Raw genomic sequence first — 15,868 nt, 5'->3', positions numbered from 1 at the left:
TTGAAAACACCGCTCGACACGCTCAAACCTTTGTGAATAAGTTTGCACCGTTAGTACCAATTGTAAATTTATTCATTCCGTGATCTTCATCTGAAAGTCTATTTTTCTATTTAAGTATAACAATACAGCTTTGACCTATTGTTTTCTTAGCAATACGTTTTTAATTACCCCACAACTCTGTTTTCATATTTAAATGAAAACACAAGTCCTGCAGGTTTATAATGCAATTATCACGACTTATAGGTAAAAAGAATATGGAAATACCGGCAAGGTTGCGATCAGCTCTTTTATGAAACAGTTCAGTGAAGAAGAAAATAATTTAAAATGCAAAGTTGAAAATAAAAAGAGTTGGTGGGAGATTAAATTAAAACTGGACATGAAAACACATCTTTTATGTTTGAAACACCTGGAAAAGAAAAAGTGCTCTTTTGAGCGCAAATGGAAAGGTAAGGCCTGTATTTGTAGAAATTATTTAATATGTTATTTGTTAACCAGTCCTTTCAAACTTATATTTTTCCTTTTATTTCTTACAAGTAGTAGTAGGCTACAAGTAGTAGCCTTAACGTTTTTAAAAAGCAACTTAAAACATTTCTATTTAGGAAAGCTTTTAGTTTGTTTTGATAGATCTAATGTTTATTGCCTTTGAATATTTTAATTTTAATTAGTATAGAACTTTAACTTATGTAAAGCGCTTCAGAATATTGCTTAAAGTTTGAGCGCTATATAAATTCCATATCATTATCATTATCATTATTATTTTTTATATAAAGTAATACATGTTTGATAATTTTTTCAAGATCAAACAATCATTTTTCACTTGCTTGGGCTCGACTCCTCCACTAGGATCACGTGTAAGCCAATAATCTCCAGAGCAACTATCAAATTACAAGTAAGATCTAATTCAGCGCATGCTCCGAGAGAATGGTGGCCCATAGCCTTGGGATTTGTTGGGTGAGATTTCAAAGTAGTAAAGTAGAAAAAGTGACTTTGCATAAAATTCCCTTAGCAGATGTGGGGCCATCATCCCATCACTCAAGCCTCCAAGATGTGATTCAAATATCTCATTTTTGGCTTCTATGCTCTTGTACAGTAAAGTAGTCAAAAGACCAAAATGAAATATCAAAACGATACCCTTTTGCTGATAAGTTCGTTCATTTTAATAACTTTTCTGGTGGATATGGTATTGATATTGTGAGAAGAAGTTAATTACTTCTGAAGTTATATGAGTAGAAATTTGTCAGAGTCTCTCTTTCCTACTCGACTCGAATGAAAATGTTACCATGTGGATTTGCGACATTTTTCTTTTGGTTAGGACTATTTCCTCGGAGAGGATCATGGGTAGGCCTATGGTTTTCACTGCGACCATCAAAATAATAGTTAGTGCTGTTATAGCGTTTGGTCATGCAAAGCAGCGGCCCATAGCTATTGTTTTGATTTCGGTGAAAACCTTGATGGGACCAACTCGTGACTTGGGCCAGTCACGTGTTTGATGATCGAACAGTTGATGTCACCTTCCCACCAAAAACCAAGCTGCCAGGCCCTGGATGACACACCAGCCAGTTGTTAATGTTGCTCTTGATGAGGACCTGTCTGCCGAGTTGTTTCCGGAGTGATTTTCCGGAGGCATTTGAACCATCATTTAAATGAGTGTAGTTAGTAAAGGAATAGCTCCATACGAGTGTCCAGCCCCCTCCATAAGTATTCATGTCACAGTAAGCCTTGAAAGTGTTGACCTGGGATCCATTATGGGGATCGATCCAATAAACACCCGTATTGGGATATTGTTTGAGGAGGATCTGGCACGAGGTTACAGCTGAATGCCGGTTAGGACCTGGGAGTGGAGAAGCGTTTTGTTCTATAATGATAAAGATAAGTACTAAACCAACAACTTTATAATCGAAAGGTCAAAAAGGACTGTGGAAGAGGGTTAAAAAAATGAATGAAGGGGGTAAGTTTCTAAAGGAACTGCGGTGCTGCGTCGGAAGGAGAGTATAACAGGGTAATTTGGCACTATCAACTGAGTTGATAACTGGCGTAAATTGGCCACTTGGCGACACAACTTACATTAATCTGAAAAATCTACAAAATTCGAGGAATACCTTTTCTATATAGAAAGAACCATCCCGTTTTATAAATCTCTTCAATTTCCTTGCCTGTTGTCCTTAGTCAAAAAGCGAACGGGTGCCTTTGTTCGCCAAGAAACTTGCTTCTTTACAAGCAGCTACTCTCCTACACATTCGAGCACAGGTCAATATAGAGTCAGCTTTTTTCACTTTGAAGAGCATTTTCATCATCAAGAAAAACGTTTTCTTATATGCGAAAGAACATGACCTGATCTTCTTCTGCAGATATCTTTGGTGAAACCGAAAAAGCCCATATGAGAGCAAATATGTCCCAAGCAAAGATCTGCAAGAAAGGGAATTAAAATGATATAATAACATACCGAAGAACAAGGAAAGTAGGAGGTCCCGTTGGATTGTTACTTAATACATTACATGACTTTGAAAAGAAGTCACTTACAAAATTTAAAGCCATCGTCGATGGAAAAAGTAACATTGGGAGCAGATCTTTACTCCTTGTGATTTAATCGAGTTTTTGTCAAACAAAAATAAACGCAATGCATTCTCGTGTGAGATTTTGGGAATAAGACTGAGTGTTCAGAAGTTCAGAACGCGTGATTCAAAACCTTGAAATAAAGATCAGCTTTAATTTGCCTTTTTTATCGAATGAGTCGAAGAAAACAATCATAAAAGGCAAAAAATACCCGTAATTAAGAAATCTAACGAGAATTTATCTGGTCTGGTGGCTGAAAAAACTCAAAATGGATTTGAAAAGCTCCTGAAATATATCAATTACGGTTTATAAATGCAGAATAAGTAATAGCGAACACTATGGTCTTAACATGAAATACAAGTTGTTTTTATTAGCATTTCGAAGGTAGTTAGCCTAGAAGGCAAACTAAGTTTCCACGCAGTACACCATTTTCAAACTTCGTTATATGTTTTTACTATCAATTAATGCTCATTACTCAACCCGTTACTCATTACTCATTACTCCTGGCCTTTCCATGGAAATATGAAAAAAAAACCGTGGCGACAATTATTTCATGGGGTAATTGATCCAGGCTTCCCTAAGTGAATCTTATTCACTCATTTTATTCTAAGAATTGCTCTAGCTGATTGCAACTATCTGGTTTAGTGGTTGGTACGAGTTTTGTAAACATCAGCGGTAAAAGTAGTCATTATTAAAAACATTGAGAGCTTAAATTTTGTTGTACAACAATAAAGAAGAAACTAGCACCTAATCAAGTCAAAGTTTCGCGAAGTGATTTGAATTACCTAAAATTCCATTGGAGAGTAAAATTCTGAAACATAATCCCCCGACCTCTCATGATGAGTGTAACTGGTGCTTTTCTCTGTTGTCTTCTTACGAGAGTGAAACAAGCTTGAACCTTCAGCCTCCAAGATCTGATCCGAAATTCTCCCCTCTAATGGGGTTTTCTCAGTAATTAAGATAGAAGAATTTAGAGTTCTATCAGTTTAATACCCTCAAAGTCCTCCAGATGATTCTCGTCACACGTTTTCAAGGTAATGTAATGATTTTGTGCAGATAAGTTAACCAACTCTAGAAGATACGTGTGTAAAGGTTTGTCATTGTCTGTCTTTGCTACTCGGCTCGAATAAAAATGTTACCGTGTGGATCAAGAACATTTTTCTTTTGGTTGGGCCCATTTCTTCCGCAAGGATCATGGGTAGGCCAATATTTGCCCGTGTAAACATTAAAATAATAAAAGTTGCTGTCCCAGCGCCCACTCGAATGGAATCCATAAAAAATGTTTTTCCTATTAAGTAATGCTCGTTATTAAACCCCTAAATTTGCGCCTTTCCATGCAAACATATAAAAAAAACCTGTGACGTCAATTATGTAGTGTGATGATTGATTCAGGCTTCCTTGAGTGAATCTTATTTATTTATTTCATTCTACAAATTGCTCTAGCTGATTGCAACTATCTAGTCTAGTTGTTGGCAAGAGTTTTGTAAACATTAGCGGTAAAAGCAGTCATTATTAAAAACATCAAGAACTCAAATTTTGTTGTACAAAAACAAAGAAGAAAAACATACAAAAACAAATTTTAACAAAAAATTACGAAGTCTCTTGAATAGTGACTAGCGCCTCATTAAGTCAAAGTTTTGCAAAGTGATTTTTTTTCTTTAAAACTCCATTGGAAAGCAAAATTCTGAAAGATAATCCCCCGACTTCACATGATGAGTGTAACTGTTGCTTTGCTTGTTCTCATCTTACGAGAGTGAACCAAGCTTGAACCTTCAGCCTCCAAAATCTGATCCTAAATTCTTCCTTCTGATGGGGTTTTTCTTAGTAAATACATCAGAAGAATTTAGAGTTATATCAGTTAAATACCCTCTTAGCTAGGTCCAGATGATTCTCGTCACATTTTTTCTGGGTGACGTAATGATTTTGTGCAGATAAGTTAACCAGCTCTGAAAGATACGAGTGTAAAGTTTGTCATTGTCTGTCTTTGCTACTCGGCTCGAATAAAGATGTTACCGTGTGGATCAAGAACATTTTTGTTTTGGTTGGGCTCGTGTCTTCCCAGAGGATCATGGGTTGGCCAATTTTTGCCCGTGTAACTATTAAAATAATAAAAGGTGCTGTTCCAGCGCCCACTCGAATAGAACATTGGACCATAGTTGGTGTTTGGTAAAAACTTGGAAGGCACCGAAGCTGATTCACTGAGGTCAGCCACGTATTTAGTAATTGTACAGTTGACGTCACCTTTCTGCCAATCAACCAGGCTGCCAGTTACCGGTTGACACACCAGCCAGTTGTTTATATTGCTCTTGATGAGGACCTGTCTGCCAAGTTGTTTCCAAAGTGAGAAGTTTATGGCATTGTAGTCTGTTTCATTCAATGGAGGAGTTGTGGAGACAGGAACATTCACCGTTTTCGTAACCAGCCAATTTGGTATTGGAGTGACTGCATTTGATGACTGTAGTTAGTGAAAGAATAGCTCCATACAAGGGTCCAGCCCCCTCCATCAGTATCCATGTCACAGTAAGCTTTGAAAGCGTTGGCCCGGGATCCATCATCAGGATCGATCCAATAAACACCCGTGGACGTAGTGGGAAATTGTGTGAGGAGAGTCTGGCACGAGGTTACTGCTGAGTGCTGATTAGAACCAGGGGTTGAAGAAGTGTTTTGGTCTACAACCATAAAGTTAAAAATTAGAAAAATAATTTCATTACTGAAAACGAGTCTAGTAAAGTATCCTCTATTGGAGCTGGCGACCTAAATTTAGTTACGATCATCAAACAAAGAACCAGTATTATGTTACTGAGCAATTTAAAACGATATTAACTTTAACACCGGGCCAACGTTTCCTGACATGCGCTCTAACTTGGATTTTTTTTTTCCTTCTCTTTTTACAATTCCATTGAGCTGTCTCAGATAATTAGGTTTCAAACTCAATCATTTCTTCACTATTAACCTTGTAAATAAATGATTTTATCGGTGAACGTACGACCACGAGGACATTCGAAACCATTCTACTTAGCTATATACATGTCCTAATTTCTTTGTATCTTATTTTAATGACAATCGAGAATTAGGTAAAAGTATTCAGAAAACCTAAAATTGGCAGCAATAGGCCAGGAAGAATAATGGAAGAGAGGGCAGAGGATGGATGACACATAAACGTGGTAGAAATGAAGAACTTGAAAATTCAAGTTTATCTTGGTGCATCAATATTTATCCATTACATATATGTAATAATTTTCATAAGCGTAACTTTCACCTTGGGGTGAGCCAGTCAGGTCGACCTGAATTGGAGTTAAACAAGACATTCGGTTAGTACCCGTACTTTGCGACATGCGCATGTGTATGAAATTGTTGAAGGCTCTTTGGGCAACTGTGGTCTTACTTGTTGGTGGCTTCTGCTTATAAACGAACGTTTCATATGCTTTTGAATTATGATCTTGATGTTAAGAGGAGTTTCTATGGGTCGTGTCGTCTTAACTTTTTTAATAAGGTCTCATCTCAATCCATTTACGTCACTCCACAAATATACTCTCATGTTTCAGCTTTTTCCTGCTTAAGGGCAAATTACTTTAGCGAAAAAGTTTGTTTATTTTGACAAATTTTCTAATATCATAAACATTTTACAAGTGCGAATTGGAGGTGAAATCCTTCGACAAACTATGCTAGCTGGTCTTATAAATAGATCGGGCGTTGACGGAATTTGACAGCCTTAAAAGCATTAATGCGGATGAAACAGACGAAACAAAACTTTGTCATGACAAAATTTGTCCTTTTATTTTAACGGGACAATTTTAGTTTTGTCTGCTAGTGTGGGAAGGCCCTTAAACTTGTTCGTGATAAGGTGTACATTATCGGATGGTGTCACCGAAAAACATGGCATGTCATCAATGCCAAATACCTTTGTTAGATAGAAAGAGCCATCTCGCTGTAAAAGCCGCTCAGTTGCTGAACTTGTTTGCATTTCGCCGCGAAGAAGGTAACAAAGTCCTGGGTTTTCCTGAAAGTTTGCACTTCTGCACGAAGCTTGTCTCGCACACAAAACCGAACAGGAAAGCAAAGAATCAGTTTCTCCAGACCAAAAGAGGCTTTTTTCTCTGTAGCTGAAAAACGTGTTTTCCTTGATTTGAAAGAAAACGCCATGTTCGGCCCCTTCAGTTGTCTTTGCCGCCAAGAACAAGACGAATACAAATAGGTACTCGACTTTCAGAAACATCTATTGAGAGAATCTCGAGAGAAATTTATAATTAGTAAATGTATGGAACATATAAATTACCTGCCTACAAACAAGATAGTAAGACAAGACAGAAAGGGAGAGAAATTTGAACCCACTCTTTGATTTTAATGGAAAACACCGCGCGACAAACTCAAACCTTTGTGAATAAGTTTGCACCGTCAGTACCAATTGTAATTTATTGATTCCGTGATCTTCGTCAGAAAGTCTATTTTTCTATTTGAGGTTGTTAACACAGCTTGGACATTTTGTTTTCTTAGCAATACGTTTCCAATTACATCGCAACTCTCTATTTTGACATTTAAATGAAAACACGAGTCCTACAGGTTTATAATGCAATTATCACGACTTCTTGGTAAACAGAATATGGAAATACCGGAAAGGTTGCAGTAAGCTCTTTTATGAAACAATTCAGTCAAGAAAACAAAAATTTGAAATGCAAAGTTAAAAATAAAAAGAATCGGTGGGAGATAAAATTAAAACTGGAAATGAAAAGGTAAACCTTGCATTTGTCGGGATAATTGAATATGTTATTTATTAATCAACCCTTTCAAACCAACATTTTGCCGTTTATTTCTTACATTTTTTACATAAAGTAATACATGTTTGATAATGTTTTCTGGTCTGAATGATCACTTTTCACTTTGTTGGGCTCCAATCTTCCACTAGGATCATGGGAAGGCCAATGATATCCTGAGCAACCATCAAATTAATAGCATGCCTCAGCGCATGCTCCAAGAGAATATCGGTCCGTAGCCTCGGGATTTGTTGAGTGAAATTTTTAAAGAAGTAAAATAGAAAAAGTAACTTTGCATAAAATTCCCTAAGCAAATGTGGAGCCATTATCCCATCACTCAAGCTTCAAAAATGTGATTCAAATTTCTCACTTTTGGCTTCTATGCAGATATTGATTAAAGCAGTTTACAGAATAAAGAGAAATGTCAAAACTGTACCCTTTTGCTGATAGGTTCGTTCATTTTCAAAACTTTTCTGTTGGATGTGGTATTGATATTGTGACGAGAAGTTTTACTTCAGGAAGTTATTTGAGCATAAATTTGTAAGAGTCTCTCTTTCTTACTCGACTCGAATGAAAATGTTAGCATGTGGATTTGCAACATTTTTCTTTTGGTTAGGACTATTTCCTCCGAGAGGATCATGGGTAGGCCTAAGGTTTTCAGTGTGACCATCAGTAGAGTAGCATAATGAGTCTTGCATTGTAAGAAATGTTTTATAGAATTGTGTTTTGTAATAAAAGCAAAGGTTTCAAAAAAAAAAATCCATGTTACAGTAAGCCTTGAAAGCGTTGGCTTGGGATCCACCATCAGTATGGATCCAATAAACACCCGTGGACGTAGCAGGAGATTGTTTGAGGAGAGTCTGGCACGAGGTTACTGCTGGGTGCTGGTTAGAACCAGGGGTTGAAGAAGTGTTTTGGTCTACAATCATAAAGTTGAAAATTGGAAAAACAATGAATTTGGGAAATTTAAAAGGCAAAAGTATATCATAATGGATCAAGACAATCGATTTGCAGCTCTCACCTGGGTGGGGACTGGTTATTTCTGTGAGGTGGACCTGTATTGGAATTATGTAATACATCTCAGTTACTGCCATGCCCATGCTGTAAAGAGGTGCGGTGGCCTCATGGTTAGTGCGCTCGACTCCGGATCGAGTTGTGTTCTTAGGCAAGACACTTTACTCTCACAGTGCTTCTCTTCACCCAGGTGTACAAATGGGTACCAGCAAATATGCTGGGGCTAACCCTGCGACGGATTAGCATCCCATCCAGGGGGGAGTGGCAATACTCCTAGCCGCTTTATGCTAAAAGGAAACCGGAGTTAAGCGCCGGCCCCATGGGCCACTTGGGCCTGTATAAAGGCTTTACTTACTTACCATGCATGTAGACGGAATTGTTAACTCCTAAACTTTTACAATTGACTAAGAGAGAACTTCACCTTATAATATCAATACAGTATCAAGCTGACAAGTGATGAAAATGAAAATAAACATAAATTAGGAGATTATTAGTTCATCCAATACAAAATTCTCCGAGCGCGCGCACCTTATAAATATGCGCTCACGCGATTTTAATTAAAGTAGTTTTCCTTTTTTTACATACAACGCACTGTTGATTTTAATCCCGAGTCCTTTTCGTAGTTTTGTTGAACTGAAATTAAATTGTACGAAGTTTTTTTTCATGAAATGATGTTCGGAAAAGAAATCGTTTTCGCTGTGAAAAATTAAAATAGCCTTTTGACGGGAGGGAAAGGTAATTTAACTGTATCAATTATCTTGAGTTATTACCTGAGAACCGTGACATATTATTAATGCCAAATACCTTTCTTAAATAGAAAGAACCATTTGGCTGTAAAAGCCGATCAGCTGCTGAATTTGTCTCCATCTCGCCGCCAAGAAGAGAGGAAATCCTGGGTTCTCCAGAAAGTTTGCGCTCCTGCAAGAACCTTGGTTCACACACGAAACAGAACAGGAAAGCAAAAAGTCAGTTTTTTCAGACCGAAAAAGGCTTTCGGAGTCGAAGTTGAAAAAGTGGTTTTCTTTGATATGAAAGAAAACGCCATATTCCCTTCCTTTAGTTGTCTTCGCCGATAAGGACAGGACAAATGCAAATAAGTATTCGACGTGTAGTGACATCTGTCAAGAGAAATTTGAGGTAAATTATAATTAGTAAACGTATAAATGACTTTCCTGTAAACAAAATAGTCAGACAAAACAGAAAGGAAGAGAAACTTTCACCATCCCTTTTCTTTTAATGGCAAAACACCGCGCGACACATAGAAGCCTTTTTTGAGTAGATCTGCACCGTCAGTATTAATTTCCGTGATCTTCGTTTGAAACTGCATTTTTCTATTTGAGTAGAGCAATGTAGCTTTGACGTTTTATTTTTTCAACAATACGTTTTAAATTAATCCGAAATTCTGTTTTGACATTTTAATAAAAAAAGCAAAAGTCTTGCAGGTTTATAATGCAATTATCATGACTGCTAGGTAAACAGAAAATGAAAATACCGGAAAGGTTGCAGTAAGCAGTCGAGAAACCAAAAATTTAATCATTTTCAAAGTTAAAGAAATATAGATATATAAACATATATATCATCAGACAAGGTCGAATTGAGGTCAACCACAAAACGCGCAGCTCAGTAGTTCGAGGACTCTAGACTGAACACTGCTAAGGAGAAACGCAAGCGTCGAAAGGAGTCGACCAATCAAGCAAAGTCCTGCAGCGATCAGATCTTCCCCTCCCCCACCTGCTTAAGAATATGTAAATCCAGAATTGGGCTCATCAGTCATCAGAGGGCCTACCGCCCCCAGTAAGGACTTCCTTCCCGCTGATCTTCGGACTGCAAAGAATCTGTCACCATTACTTGCCAAGGACAGTCCCTTTTGAGTGCAAAGAAAAAAAGCAATACTTTCTAAAATGCGTGTCCTAAAACAAAATCTCCATGAGACCCTGAAAATGTATATAATCTGATTTGATTATTTGAATAAAATGTGCCGCATATTTTTTGTAGAGATACTGTTGTTTCATTTGTTATTCATTAATTGGCTAGCCATTTCAAACTATGTTTACTTTAAATTTGTTGCATTTACATACAGTAATGAATGCTTGATAATTTTCTCATGCTCGAACATTCTCCTTTTGGTTGCCTTAGAATCATCTAAAAGGATCATGGGTAGGCCAATGATCTTCAGATTAACCATTAAAGTGAGGACTGCTTCAGCGCATGCTCGAAGAGAACAGTGGTCAATAGCCGATCTTTAACCTTGGGATTAGTTTGGTGAAATTTTGGAAGGGACTAACGAGGAAAACGGAATTGGATCAGTTTCAAGTTTGATGATACTGAAGATTGTTGGCTACCATTAGTGCACGTGTTGAAAGGGCATGCAGAAAGTTTAAAATAGTATTCCAAATTAAAAAAAAAAAATGGAAGTTATCCCTTATGTTTTTCAATAATTTACATTTCGTTTTGCTTTGTTTTCTTTCCTTGAAGAGTTCTGTCTGTTTTGCCTTCATTCGTTCAAAGGTTCCCTCGACAAATGCGGCATGCGGAGCCATTTTAATCATCTATCCCAGAGAAGATAAGATGGCATTACATCCGATTCGAAAAAGAAGCTTTTCCATGCGAATAGCAGCAGATTTATTGATCTTAAAAAGAGTAACTTTCAAGAAGAAGCTTTGCAGGGGAGATCGAGCAGCAATTAAGTCGCATGCCAAGAGAATCTGAACTTCGTTAATGAATTATTTGAAACTGAGAAAGTGTAAAATCTTTCATGAGTTTATTCAGAGATCTCGTTCACCCCTCACGGGAAAAGTTACACATCGGTGAACAACTAAGGTTCGTTAACTAACGGATGAAAATGTTCCCATGAGGCTCAGCGACGCCGTTCAACTGGTTGGGCTCACTTTTTCCACATGGATCATGGACAGGCCAGCCGTACTCCGTGAGAGTATCGAAATGATAATAAAAAAAAAAGAACACGTGGTCAAAGAGGATCGGTCCAGAGCCTAGGAACCTGTCAAAAACTGAAGGTGCTGGTGTATCTTTGCACGTGCTAGTCACGTGCTTAATGATCGTACAATTGATATCACCGTACTGCCAATCCACTAAACTGCCATTTCCCGGATCACACACCAGCCAGTTGTTTATGTTGCTCTTGATGAGGATCTGTCTGCCAAGTTTTTTCCAGAGTGAGAAGTTCACAGCGTTGTAGTCTGTTTCATTTAATGGAGGAGTTGTGGAGACAGGAACTTGCACAGGCCCACCAGGCCAAACAGGCCAGTTTGCTCTTGGTGAGATCGCATTTGAACTATCATTAAAGTGACTGTAATTAGTGAAGGAATAACTCCATACTAGGGTCCAACCTCCACCATCGGTCTCCATGTCACAATAAGCCTTGAAAGCGTTGGACTGAGACACACCTACAGGATTAATCCAATAAATACCCGTGGAAGGAGGGGGAGATTGGTCGAGGAAAGTCTTGCATGATGGGACTGCTGAATGCTGGGTTAATCCAAGGGGTGCAGGCGTGTTCTTTCCTATGATCAAAGAAAATGGTTTCCGAACTCTGCTTTAAGTTATAGGCACATAAACCTAAAAAGAGTTGTGTTAAATGTGACATTTTGAGACGGAATAGGTATTTTTTGGTAACTCATTCTACCGAGCACGCCAAAAGGTGTGGCAGTATCATTCATTTGAGGAATTGGTGTGTTAAAAATAACGAAATTCCAAAAGGTGTGGCAGTATCATTCATCTGAGGAATTGGTCTGTTAAAAATAACGAAATTCAGTTTTAGCCACTATTGTGTGCGAGGATAAATTTGCTGTAAACAAGAATCACATACCTTGTGGACTGGAGACTCCATGAGAGATAACCTATTAAGTAAGCCAAAAAGAGGCAAACTTTCGGGTGAGTAAGAAACTTTCACTTACACTAGCTTACAAGCTACATTTTATCTGAACATTGATTTGAAAAAAAAAACTTTCGATTAAAAAGACGAAAAAAAAGTCTTGTTTCTGATCACTTTTTCAAGATGTTTACTCTGATTACCTGATCCTCATCAACTTAATATTTGAGTTTTCTGTTTAATGACTGTAAAAGCTAAGGGTAGGATTTGTTTTTTCTTAAAGATATTCATTTTTAAACTTCACTTTTATCACCTTTTCTTTATTGCCGTTCTCTCGTCTAATGTTTTAGCCAATAGTTGGAAAATTGTCCAAGGGTCATTTTAAGTGATCTGATTCAGAGTAGACGGGCACAACATGAAAAGAGAAGTATTTTTTGAGGCAACCGAAACTTGAAAATGTATTGATACAAATGTAAGATAAACATAGTTCCAAAACGGACTCGATAAAACATGCCGACCCCCATCTTCAGTCTTAGTGATATTTTATTGATCAGGTTATAGCGGCTGTATGACATTACAGACATAAGAAAAATTATTTCCGGCTTAATGAAAAGGATTATGAAAACTCAATTGAAACTTGAACATGAACAAGGTGTATAAAAATTGCCATTGCATAAAACTGCCTAAAATATCCGGCTCTCAATCCACTCCTTTGCAATCGCACGGAGTAAAGAAAGAAATGGTAACACAGTATTAATCTGTAAAATCTACAAAATTCTAGGAATACCTTTTCTATGTAGAAAGAACCATCCCGTTTTACAAATCTCTCCACCTTCCTTGCCTGTTGTCCTTCGCCAAAGAGCGAACAGGTGGCTTCGTTCGCCAAGAAATTTGCTTCTTTACAAACAGCTTCTCTCCTACACATTCGAGCACAGGTCATTATAGAGTCAGCCTTTTCACTTTGAAGAGCATTTTTATCATCAAGAAAAGCGTTTTCTTCAATGCGAAAGAACATGCCCTGGTCTTCATCTGCAGATATCTTTGGTGTTACCGAAAAAGCCCATATGAGAGCAAATATGTCCCAAGCAAAGATCTGCAAGAAAGGAAATTAAATGATCTGATAACATAACGAAGAAAAATCAAAGTAGGAGGACCCTGTTGGATTATTGCTTATTATATTACAAGAATTTGAAGGGAAGTCACTTACAAATTTTAAAGCCATCATCGATGGGAAAAGTAACATTGGTAGCAGATCTTTACTCCTCATGATTTTATCAAGTTTTGTTTGTCAAACAAAAATAAACGTAATGCATTCCAGTAAAACCTAAAAAGATTCTATGCTCTGTTTTATTTGTTAATACTTATCATAAATAAATATAAATATATATAAATAACAAATCTCTCCACCTTCTTTCCTTGTTGTCCTCCGCCAAAAAGCGAACAGGTGCCTTTGTTCGCCAAGAAATTTGCTCCTTTGCGAGCAATTTCCTCTTCCACACATTCAAGCGCAGCTCGTAACAGAGTCAGCCTTTTCGCTTAGAACAACGTTTCCGTCATCAAGGAAAGCGTTTCCTTCCATGCGAAAGAACACGCCCTGTTCGTCTTCTGCAGATGTATTTGGTGTTGACGAGAAAGCGCATATAAGGGCAAATACCTTCCACGGAAAGATCTGCGGAAAAGGGAATTAAAATTATATAAGACGCTAAAAGAAAATTTTCAGAGTCGAAGGACGTCGTTGGAATACTATTGGATTAAAAGACTTTGGGGAGAGGTCACTTACGAATTTTAGAGGCATCATTGACGGCAAAAGTAGCTATGTAAACAGATCCACACTCTTGGTGGTTTTATCGAGTTTTGTTTGTCAAACAAAAATATAGGTAATGCATCGAGTACAATGTTACTTAAAATTATTTCATGCTTTGTTTTATTTGTTAATTCTCGTTCCTCACTAGGGGAGAAATTATGAGGGTACCATTTTGTGGCTAATAAGAAGGGTTAAACCAGCCCAGGGTTCAGAACACATAATGCAAAACCTTGAGGAATAGTTCAGCTTTAACGAGCATTTTTTTGTGGATTGACTCAAAGAGCCGAAAAGCGACCTGTGACGAACCTCCGGCCTTTGATAAAGGGTTGATGCTCGAAATGTCAGTTTAAGAAACTCTGCGGTGGCTAATTTACATAATCAGGTTAGTTGATGAACCAAATTATGACTGTGAATATGTGAAAATCATTTATGTGAACTGCAGATAAAGACGTGAATTTGAAAGAGATCTTCGCAACAATGAACACAACGTAAGTAGTAGTGAAAATAAGGCCTGAAAAAAATTCAGTCCCAGTACGGGATTTGAACCCATGACCTCTGCAATACCGGTGCAGTGCTTAAATACGTACCCCCTTGGAGTATATAAAGCTATCTTATGAGAATGTATTTTGGGCAGGTGGCTCTACTCAAAAACTAGGGTGGTTTTAAAAAGGTCCGCAAATAAAAATCAATAACGATTTATAAAAGCGACGCAATACAAGCAATAGATAACAATATGGATTTTAGACATGAATAAAAGTTATTGCGGCAATGCCCAAGAACAAAACAGTTATTGTATCAGCATTTAAAAACCTATCATGAGTTAGAACATAAAGTTGTAAAAAGCTTAAAAGAAATTTTATTCATCCTTTTGAGCCACGCTGCACCAACCTGAAATTTCCGATAATGAGTGATATTTTTATTTCTATCAAGTCCATCTCGTTTCTTTATCCTTAAGTCATCACCCTCGAGTGAAAACACAGAAAACCTGTGTTAGCGTTGTCACAGTCAGATACCTCTAGCCAAGGGTTTGAGGCCGCGTGACGTCAATTATTTGATGCGGTTAATTTGGAAGTTTTGTTTTCCCAACGGAGGTTTTGTGATACTGAAAACAATATAAATTATGCCCAAGAACATAAGCTGTCTTACAAGTATTATCTCTTTGGAGGGCACTGAGAAAGAAAAAACTGAAAAAAAATGACATCAAAATCCTGAACTACTGACGTGTGAGCGAAATGAAATATATTTTAGCCCACCAAAATGTCCATTTGAACCCGCAAAATGCGTCACAATGCTCGACAAAGTGGTTATCTAGAGAACTCTTTCTTAAAAATTTCGTCCTATTCCATGCATAGGTTCGCATAATTCACCAGATTCCCCTGAGTCCTTCGTTGAGAAAACAAAACATCCAAGCTAATGAGGTATATTGGTCCATGATTCCAAAGGTCAATTTTATTTATTATCAGATGAATAAAGTTCACTGACCTTTGTTTTCCTGAGTTGTTTCGAGTGATTTTTCGGGTATTTTGGCCGAGATGGATAATAAGACAGTTTTTAAGGCTTCTGATACATAAATTCATCCTGTTCAAGAGGGTGAATGAAGAAATAACACTAAGTAACATTTTAAGACCCAGTGACTCGATAACTGACACCTTGTTGACCAAGTGTCCCGTCGCCTCGTCTTCCCCCTTTCCCCTTCATCCGATGTCTGAAGTTTATGTTGCAAATTTTCTTTCTAAATATGCTTCATGGATAGCTTGTATAAATTTCCTGCACAGATCAACATAAATTTTAACGCTGAGAGTTTTCACCGGAAATGTTTTTAGAATTGAAAGGGATCTGCAGTGTTGCGTTACATAGTGCTATGTTGCGTTACCAATAAGCGCATGTATTCTGGAGGGTTCCTCAAAGTAGGAGGTC

General features: G+C 37.5%; 1 protein-coding gene and 1 pseudogene across 1 annotated transcript; both read right to left on the bottom strand.

The window, feature by feature from the left end:
* Nucleotides 1-4,540: 4,540 nt before the first annotated feature.
* Nucleotides 4,541-6,840, bottom strand: LOC131777952 (uncharacterized; annotated as a pseudogene).
* A 4,307-nt stretch (nucleotides 6,841-11,147) lies between these two features.
* Nucleotides 11,148-13,369, bottom strand: LOC131777937 (uncharacterized). Its single transcript, XM_066173908.1, has 4 exons — nucleotides 13,355-13,369; nucleotides 12,935-13,240; nucleotides 12,145-12,175; nucleotides 11,148-11,839 (listed from the first exon to the last, which is right to left on the bottom strand). The coding sequence occupies exons 1-4, from the start codon at nucleotides 13,367-13,369 to the stop codon at nucleotides 11,148-11,150; spliced, it is 1,044 nt and encodes a 347-aa protein (XP_066030005.1).
* Between the last annotated feature and the right edge of the window lie 2,499 nt (nucleotides 13,370-15,868).

Source organism: Pocillopora verrucosa, chromosome 11 (genome assembly GCF_036669915.1).
Source record: "Pocillopora verrucosa isolate sample1 chromosome 11, ASM3666991v2, whole genome shotgun sequence".
NCBI classification, from domain to species: domain Eukaryota; kingdom Metazoa; phylum Cnidaria; class Anthozoa; order Scleractinia; family Pocilloporidae; genus Pocillopora; species Pocillopora verrucosa.
The sequence above is the reverse complement of the archived record's forward strand: the minus strand, read 5'-3'. Positions and strand labels throughout refer to the sequence as shown.